This window comes from Gopherus evgoodei, chromosome 2 (genome assembly GCF_007399415.2).
Source record: "Gopherus evgoodei ecotype Sinaloan lineage chromosome 2, rGopEvg1_v1.p, whole genome shotgun sequence".
Classification (NCBI taxonomy): domain Eukaryota; kingdom Metazoa; phylum Chordata; order Testudines; family Testudinidae; genus Gopherus; species Gopherus evgoodei.
Genome location: NC_044323.1, coordinates 126,330,728 through 126,340,546, shown reverse-complemented (window position 1 = coordinate 126,340,546; position 9,819 = coordinate 126,330,728). Strand labels below are relative to the sequence as shown.

General features: G+C 46.7%; 1 protein-coding gene across 1 annotated transcript; it reads right to left on the bottom strand.

Moving 5' to 3' along the window:
• Window positions 1-1,408: 1,408 nt before the first annotated feature.
• Window positions 1,409-2,988, bottom strand: LOC115644987. Its single transcript, XM_030549403.1, has 2 exons — window positions 2,269-2,988; window positions 1,409-1,715 (listed from the first exon to the last, which is right to left on the bottom strand). Exons 1-2 carry the CDS (start codon window positions 2,790-2,792, stop codon window positions 1,409-1,411), a joined length of 831 nt encoding a protein of 276 aa, XP_030405263.1. The 5' UTR covers window positions 2,793-2,988.
• Window positions 2,989-9,819: the final 6,831 nt, after the last annotated feature.

Sequence of the window (9,819 nt, the reverse complement as noted above, 5' to 3'; positions counted from 1 at the left end):
ACTGAATGCTTTAGGCACACACACAAAAAATCAGTGTGCCTACATTTCAGCTGTAAAAGTCCCCTGTGTTTCTATCTCTGAACGTGCATGCTGCTGCCTCATTCCAGGTGTTTAGCTACCTAACCCCAGTAGTGTAGAAGGATACACAAACTGGGTGGAAATAGACATCCATCTGCCTCAGGCCTTGTCTATGCAACACAGTTTTGTCCACAAAAGTCAACTTTCATTGACAAAACAGTGGAGGTGTACACACTGCAATGCTCCTCCCACCAATTTCACTCTCCTGCTATGCGATCAAAATAAAACCACCTCAACAAGAGGTGTAGAGCCTTTTGCAGCAAAACTGGATCAACACAGTATCAATGGACTCGTTGGTTTTGTGGATACAGAATAACACTGCTACCCCTTATACTTGAGTGTCAGTGGAGACACTGCACTTGCTTATGTTGCTGTAAATGGCCATCAGAAGATAGCGGTCAGCAGACTCAACCCTAAGGACAAAGTGGTGGATGAGGATGTTGCCCCCCTGATCTATTGCAGCGCGATTTTGGAGTACCCCTTCTCGGACCCCTGTGAGTTCCGAGGCCAAGTCAGAAATTAAAGTGGAAGTTAGATTAATGGACTTGGCAAGGGCACAGGCCACTTTAGCAAGCTAGAGTTCTGCATCTAACGCCAGGCCTGGGACTCCAACCAATGAAGTAGCAAGGGCTATGGCCTGAGATTTAGACACCAAATTTATCTTAGAATCACATGTTTTGTCCAGAGGCAGGCCATGCCAAGCCCTCCTGGCTCGGATAGGTCTAGGTGTCTTTAAAACTAGAGTATGGCCAGGGACAACCCCCATGGTTAATCGTCCGAGAGAACAAGGGCCTCCCGAACTGTTAGCTGGGACATAGGTAAATGCGGTTAGTCCGCAGAGCAAAAACTATCCACGGGAAGGTATAAGTGTGCAAAAAAATAAGAAGTCGGGGTTGGGGAAACAGAACAATTCATCTCATGGTTGGTTAAATTAGTATCAACCTTCTATGCCCCTACAATAGTAAAACAGGAAGTAACATTTGAGGACACGGCCATTAGCCTAATCTGAAGACGATGCTGGTTCGTATAGGGCTTAGGATTTGAGATAGAGCCAAACCGAGACAGATGCCCAGCTGTCAATTTAATATTGAAACCAGCAAGTTCAGTATATTTGTGAATTTCTTGCAAGGGCATAGCCACCTCCACAAAACAAGTAGTAAATACAGACCCTAAAGTGTAACCACTCCCTACACAAAAGTGGGAAGAATTAGAGGCTGTAACAGCTAACAGGGCCCACCAGTTATTTTCTAGGGAGCGGAAGGATAAAGGGGCCAGCTGTCCAGAAACAGTAAACACCCATACAAGTATTTAAAACATGGCCAAATTAGAGTTATTTGCATTTAAATAATAACTTGAGTCCCAAATCTTCCGATGCTCCGGTCCCAGTAGGCTGAACCGTCCACTGCTCGGGGTCTGGATTCTGCGGTAGAGGTACAGCTTTTAGTCGGGAGTAGTGAATCCAGCTTTTGTGTCCCTCTACTTTAGCTGCCGTGTGGGACACCAGTAAAACGAGATAGGGTTCTTTCCACTTCTCCTGGAGAGGTTCGTCCTTCCAGGTCCAGACGAGGACGAAGTCACCAGGCTGTAGGGAATGGATAGGTGCATCCAAAGGGAGTGGCTGGGAGTCCTTAATGTACCTGTAAAAAGAACATAAAACAGCAGACAGAGAACACATATACTGAGACAAATATCCACACCCAGCCTCCCATTCCCCTAGCAGGATCGGGGTACCATTCATAGGCCATGCCCTTCCAAACATAATCTCAAAGGGGCTTAAACCAGTTCTTCCCTTAGGAAGAGCTCGAATGCGGAGTAAAACCAAAGGTAGGGCATCGGGCCACTTTAAAGATGCTTCCTGACATATCTTGGCTAGATGCCTTTTGAGTGTCTGATTAGTGCGTTCTGCCACTCCACTGGCTTGTGGCCTTCAAGGGGTGTGAAGTTTCCAGTTGAGCTGGAGGATATCCGAGACATTCTGGACAATTTTTGAGGTGAAGTGTGTTCCCTGGTCAGATTCCAACCATCGAGGCAGGCCAAATCTAGGAAAAATCTCTTTAACAAGTTTAAGAGCCACAGTCTTAGCAGTGTTCCTCGGTTAATACTGTGATCCTTCTTTTGATGAGCCTGTAGTGCATTACTGCTACCTTTAAGGGGAGTTGTACAGCCTCTAAAAGCCGAAGAATTTATAACCTGTGCTTGACCGGGGAGCCCTGAGCCATCAGTAATCCCCTTTGTTTCCACAGACCTGCGTGGGCATGTAGCACACCAAAAGCATATTTACAGTCCGTGAAGATATTAACTCTTTTTCCTTTTGACAATTCAAGTGCAAGGGTTAAAGCCACTATTTCGGCTAGTTGGGCTGAGGTTCCAGGGGGCAGGCTTTTTGCCTCCACAGTTTCATGGAGAGACACAACAGCATAGCCCGCCCTTCTAAGTCCATTTACAACAGTGCTACTGCCATCCGTGTACCACTCATAGTCTGCGTTAAGGAGAGGTTGATCTTCCAAATCCTGATGGCTGGAATACTGGGCATCTATAACTTCCAAGCAGTCATGTTCTTGGCCCTCTGTTTCTGGCAGCAAGGTGGCTGGGTTAAGGGAGGGGCAAGCCTGCAGGGTAACTTTGGGGTTTTCTAAGAGCTTAGCCTGATACTGGGCTACCCGAGCTTGGGTGAGCCAGAGACCCCCCTTTGTGTCCAGTAAGGCTTGGACCATATGTGGAGTGTATACTTGAACAGCCCCCCCCCCCCAAGTTAGTTTTTCTGCTTCCTCTAACACCAGAGCTGTAGCTGCAACTGCCTGTAAGCATGCCGGCCACCCCTTAGCAACCTGATCCAATTGTTTGGTGAATTAAGCCACTGGACGTTTCCAAGAGCCCAATAACTGTGTAAGGAGTCCCAGGGCCACCCCCTTTCGTTCATGTACATACAATTGAAAGGGCTTATAAAGATCGGGCAGACTCAGGGCTCGGGCTTCCATCAGTTTTCTTTTTATTAAGGTAAAGGCATTATTTGCCTCTGTTGTCCAGTAAAATGGTTTTTAATCGGTCCCTTTAACACATTCATACAGTGGCTTAGCTAGCAGTCCAAAATCTGGAATCCATATGCGGCAAAATCCTGCCATTCCCAGGAATGCTCTGAGCTGCTTGCGATTCCGGGGAGTAGAAACTCGACAAATAGCTTCAAGCCTTCCCCTTGAGAGCTGGCGTTCCCCCTGTCTGATCTGGAAGCCTAGGTAACGTACTTCGGGGATGGCAATTTGGGCTTTATTTCTTGACACGCAATATCCCCACAGCCCGAGAAAGTTTAAAAGACTTACGGTTGCCTAGAGACATACTTCTAGTCCCACTGCTTCGATTAATAAATCATCAACGTACTGCAAGAGAAGGACTTTGTTCTCATTTTCCCATCCTTCCAAGTCCCTGGATAAAGCTTGGCCGAAGAGAGTGGGGGAGTTCTTAAATCCTTGTGCCAGCACCATCCAACACGGCTGCCTTTTATTCCTGTTTGCGTCTTCCCATTCGAAGGAGAAAATTTCCTGGGACTGGGGCATCCTTTAAATCAAAAACTGAGAAACATGAATACTGTCCCACCACAGAGACTAGCAGCTTCTATGGTTTGGGCACGAGGGGGTGTAGAGTTTTAACCCGCTCGTTGACTGCTCTTAAGTCCTACACCAATCGATAACTGCTATCAGGTTTCTGGACTGGAGAGAGAGGGGTATTCCAAGCTGAGTGACACTCCTGTAATACACCATACTACAGGAATTTATCTATAATTTTCTGTAATTCCTCCCTGGCCTCCTTCTAAGCATCAGGACTTTGTTCATATCTCCGTTCTGCTTCTGCCCGTGCCTTAGCTAAAACCTGGTTTCGCTCCACTTCATAGAGGAGTGTTCACAGAAGTACCTGGCAGTCATCCCAGTCAGGTTTATGACTAACCAGACAGCCTTCAAAAACTGAAATAAATCGAAAGGGGTTGGTAGAGAATTCCCCTGCCTGTGCTTTGAAAGCCGCTAGATCCACAGGATTAAAAGGAACATGAGAGTACACCTGCATAGTGGTTAACTCCTGAGTAGCCGTAGCATTGCGAGCGATTCGGGTTTCAGTAATTAAAGGGTACAAATCTGTGGCGGGCTCAATTGGCGAGATTGATGGGAATTTGTCACCATACAATGGGGGTGCTGTGGCCGAATGTGACCCTGCTCCTGCTATTACAGTAAATGAGTTTTAAACATTTTCACAACTCTTCCCTAAGCCTGTTGGAATCAAATTACACTGCTTCAAAATATCTGTTCTGTTCCATATTGACATAAATATCTGACCATACATATGCTCATTCCATTTACCAGTTTGCTGACAAAATAAAAGAAGTTGGAGGATTGTATTATAATTAATCGAACCCTCCGGTGGCCACCGTTCCTGGTCCTCTAGCTGATATTGAGGCCAGTCTATTGTACAATACCTTTTTAGTTTACCCTTAGTTAGTGGATCCATTCCAAAGATTTTCCAATTACCGAGAATGCAACCAGAATGCATTCTAAAGGCGTGCACGCTACCTTATCCTGTGACTGTCCCTGTCCCTGTCCCATTCCTTACCGGGAGACCCTGGGCGTCCCCAGGTTTTAGCAGGTGACAGATTAAACCCTTTAACTTTTATCCTACCTTATCCCCGAGACCGGTTCCTCACCGTCTCTCGGGACCAAAGCTTCTCCACCTTCTGGGGCGTTGCACCGTTGTGCCTCCCGGGGAGGACCATAACAGACTTCGCTGAGGCCCCCGGTGAAAGCACTGGTGCGCGCTGGGCATCAGTGACTGTCTCAGTCCGTCGGCCACCGGAGAGGGTCCGGGCAAGGCTAATTTTTCAGCCTCAGACGGTCCTGCTGCGGTTGCCAAAGCTGTTGCGGGGGGCAACAGTTGGGGTTCGTTTGCCCGGTGTGCATATCCCCAATGACCACACCGGAGTGGAGAAGCAAGTATCTTTATTTGAGTCAAATAAGGTGCAAGGAGATGTAAAATCTCAGATCATGCACGAATCATTATCCTTTTCCCCACCTTATATACCCCACTTGTTTACAAAGATGCTCACAGGTGCCACAATTCATCATTTACAATTCATTAACTACCGGATCTTTTAATTAACTATATCCTTAACCCATACTACTGACCCCCCCCCCCCGTTCGATTACATCTTGTACTATAAACAAAAGAACACAAGAAAATGATAAATGATTACATGTACTCCTTTAAAGGAACATATTGTTTAGCTCGAAAGGCAGTCGTAGGCCTGAGAATGTAAACTTCTGACCCCACGCCATATTGCCAGTTACCTGGAGCCCTGCACCCCCCAACAAGGAAGTAGAGTTGGAGGATGAGGTGGAACAGGTGACAGGGTCATCGGGTAGTGTGGTTAGCCATGATCTCTTCTTGAACTCTCCAGATCTCTTCTCTGGAGGGTTCAAGCCAGTCCCAGCACTCTGGCTCTGGCATGAATGATGCCGGAGAGGGGAGCTCTGGTAAGTACTCATTTCGATTTGATACTGCTCAGTTACACGAGGTAGAGCTATCTTTTGTTTCATTATATGTTAGAAGTGAGTCAATAATAGAAAAGTACATAACTAGCAGTGGTTGCATCTGCTTCCCATTCCTCTATGCAGCGATGCAGTGGGGGCCCTGTGAAAAAGATTGTTAATGCACACTGAGATTTTATGGAAATTCTCCAGAAAGATCTCTAGGAAACTTTTCTGGAGGTACTCACCAATCCTCTGCTGAAGGTTCCTTGGCAGAGCAGCTTTGTTTCTTCCCCCATTGCAGGAAACTTTGCCATGCCAATGGGCAATCACTTGTGCAGGAACCAAAGCAGCACACAGGCAAGCAGCAGAGGGACTCAGTCTGAAACCGAACACATGTGGGAGATCATAGAATCATAGAAGATTAGGGTTGGAAGCAGGGCCGGCTCTAGGTTTTTTGCCGCTCCAAGCAAAAAGAAATTTGGCTGCCCCCACCCCAGCCCTGGGCTCTCCCCCCCACCCGCACCCCCATGCCACCCCAGCTCTGGGCTCTCCCCCTGGACCCACACCCCCCCTGCTGCCCAAGCCCTGGGCTCTCCTCCCCGAACTGCACTTCCCCTACCGCCCCAGCCCTAGGCTCTCCCCCCTGACCTGCACCCCCCCCCACCGCCCCAGCCCTGGGCTCTCCCCCCCAACCCGCATCCCTCTGCCACCCTAGCCCTGGGCTCTCCCCCCACACACACACACCCTATGCTGCCCCAGCTCTGGGCTCCCCCGTACCCCCCCACACACACACCCACTGCCACCCCAGCCCTGGGCTTTCCCCACCCCCCACCTGCACCCTCCTTCCTCCCCAGCCCTGGGTCACTGGTAACTTGCTCCCAGAGTAGGTCATGCAGCAGGAATTTTGGATGTGCACAGAACACAGACAGGATTGGTTCCCATATCGTTACAGAACTGCAGTAAAGTGGAACAATTTTCAGCTTGTGTGATTGGAGGATATCTGGATGCATATTGTAAGACTGTCTTCTATAAATGAGGGAAAGTTGAGGTGCCTTTATTATTCTTTTGTTCCGCTCTTTGTTTCTATGGGGAATTTGCAAATGCAATATCATTGTCTTCCTTTTAAACAAATAAAACAAACAAACAAAAAGCCAATGGCTGTTGAAAATAGCAATTCCAGTCCCAAAAACCACTGGGAAGCATTTCTTGCTCAATTTTATCCTACTTTTTCTACAGCAAATTACAGTGGATCAGTATATTTGATTTGGGAGAAATGAAGTAACAGCTGCCCAAACTGAGCTTGAGCACTCCTGAATTTTGAGGTTTTCAGACCTGGAAGGCCGGGGCTAGATTCTCTTTCTGAATATTAGCTAAATCTGGAAAGGAAAAGTCAATTTCTGCTTCCATGGCTCAGAAGTGGAAATCCTCCTAAGTGCCTGGTACTGTATCTAAAGCTGCCCAGGTCCAGAGCCCCCCCTCCCTTACTTTTCATTTTAAATTCTAGTGGGATCCACATACCTCCCTTGCTAGGCTTCAGATGGGTGGACTAAATAGACTCTAATTCCTTCTTTGGGGGCTGCAAGGTGAGGTCACGCCAGTATCCCTAAGCCAGTCTGGAGATGTTTTCTGAAGGGGATATCTGGGCCAAAGTCTTCTACTCCTTGGGCACACGTGTTCCCCATCCACAGTGTCATCCCACTCTAGCTGAGAGCTTAAGCTGCAGCATGAGGTTTCAGCTACTATACTCCCTCCCCCTCCCTTTCCTGTTGATAGCGCCCAAGGGAATGCTTGGAAATGTAGTTCTTTCCCTGCTCCAGGGCTGGCTCTATAGGCAGGGAGCTAACCAAGGAACTACAGCTCCCAGGGTGCCCTGTTGGTTTTCAGCTCCCAGCTGGATCCCTGCCAGCTGCCACCCCTGCAAATGGGCTGCCTCATGCAGCTGCTTGCTTTGCTGGTGCCTGGAGCCGCCCCTGGTTGGAAGGGACCTTATAAGGTCATCTAGTCCAACCCTCTGCTCAAAGCAGGGCTAACCCCAACTAAATCATCCCAGCCAGGGCTTTGTCAAGCCAGGCCTTAAAAACCTCTAAGGATGAAGATTCCACCACCTCCCTAGGTAACCCATTCCAGTGCTTCACCGCCCTCCTAGTGAAATAGTTTTTCCTAATATCCAACCTAGACCTCCCCCCCTGCAACTTGAGACCATTGCTCCTTGTTCTGTCATCGGCCACCACTGAGAACAGCCTAGCTCCATCATCTTTGGAACCCCCTTCAGGTAGTTGAAGGCTGCTATCAGATCCCCCCTCACACTTCTCTTCTACAGACTAAATAAGCCCAGTTCTCTCAGTTTCTCCTCACAAGTCATGTGCTCAGCCCCCTAATCATTCTCATTGCCCTCCACTGGACTCTCTCCAATTTGTCCACATCTTTTCTGTAGTGAGGGGCCCAAAACTGGATGTAATACTCCAGATGTGGCCTCACCAGTGCCAAATAGAGGGTAATAATCATTTTCCTCGATCTGCTGGCAATGCTCCTACTAACGTATTGCATCCTCATTTACCCTCAGGAGTGACATAGCAGCTTCAATCACCTCGGCCTGTGGAAAATGGTGGCAAAATATACAATAATGTCCCTAGACATTTGCAGTTATCCCCTTAAAAAAAAAAACTAGACCCTTTGCCCCATCTTGGACCTTTCCCCCCAACCCTCCGGCTGAACTCACCATATTTAGGGAGCTTGCTGAGCTGTGGGCTTGCCAAGGGAGAGTGAGAAAGAGGTGTTGTATCATTGGAAGGACCTTAGTCCATTGGTTAGAATGCTCCCATTAGTATAAGTTCATAGTCCAGAGGCTTGGGAAAGAGGCTGCAGTAGGATAGAGGCAAAAATGGAGAGGTTTTCAGGGCCTTTTATATCCTCTGCCATATGGAAGGAAACCTATTGTTCTTACTGTGGAAAATTACAGCAACAAGATGGGATTTGGAGTCACATGGGCAAGTAATATGTCCATGCATTTCGCCAGTCATTGCAGGAAGCCATTACCCGCAGTCCAGACAACACATTAACATGACAGTCCACTCAGTGTAGATGAGCATCTCCCATGATTCATTTTCAGCCAAGTGTTTCTTGATGAGCCACTTAATTTAAATAGTCCCTCCAAGATGTGCTGGCTAGCTACCTTGTGGGTGGTACCCTAGGAACAAACATTTGAAATCCAAGTACAGAGCCAATACTTATAACTTCAAATACAAAAATGATACATGCATATAGATAGCATAATCATAACCGGCAAATCATAACCTTTTCATAGACACCTCACTTGACAACTTCTGTACAAGATTTGTTGCAAATATATAACAGTGATCTCTATGGTTATATTTTAATCAGATAATGTCACACCCCCAGTGCAAAATTGATACAGGAAGCTGTGTCCCAGACACTGTTGAACGCATCTAGGAATCTTCCCATTCTTGGTTTTGTATTACTACAGCTTCTAACCCAATATTAGAAGTGTTAGGGTATAACATAAATGGTTTATCAAAATTATATCTTACAATATTATTGAATTTCTTTATAAATCCAATTAACATCAAGTTAATGTAGATGTTAATGTTCTCCACAGTGTAGGAATCTTGCCATTTAGCCATGAAAGCAATATGGTAATATGCCTCAGTTTCCCTTTTCATACAGCACATTAAGTATGTAATGTCTTTTCTGTTGAGAAGACTGTTCATAGGCATTAATTGTGAAATATCAGTATCACATGGCCTTTTAACATAAATTGTGTTCTTATGTATCACTCTTAACATGTTCATGTTTTTTTTCTAAAGATTAGGCATATTGTACATTTTTGCCAGGGTTGACATAAAAATCAAATACATCAGAAGGCTAAACCTTAACAGTAACACTAAATTTGTTATAAGTCAGGGATTATAAGTATCTTGGTCATACCATGCCTGTCATCTTACTAAATCCCTTGGCTGGCAAGGTGTGTCCTCAGTGCTACCAGCTATGGGGCAAATCTTTCCCCTTGTTAGCCAGGTAGATTGTATCAACCCAGACACTAGCTTTCAAATTCTCATCTGCTACCAGTTTCAAGGCTGGACACTCATTCTTTCCATCAGCAGGATTGAGTCCTTCTTCTCCTCCCCCGAACCCACGTTTTTTCTAGAAGGTTACAAACTGAATCTGCCTGCTGGCTTGGTGTATTTACCAACTGCAGCCCCTCTGGGCTATG

Bases quoted from the DNA above. Each gene is read 5' to 3' on its own strand.
- LOC115644987 (XM_030549403.1), bottom strand. From the start codon at position 2,792: ATGGTCCAAGCCTTACTGGACACAAAGGGGGGTCTCTGGCTCACCCAA. The intron at 1,716-2,268 runs GTTATAAATTCT...TTCTTTTTACAG, and splicing joins GGCTCCCCGGTCAAGCACAG to GTACATTAAGGACTCCCAGC.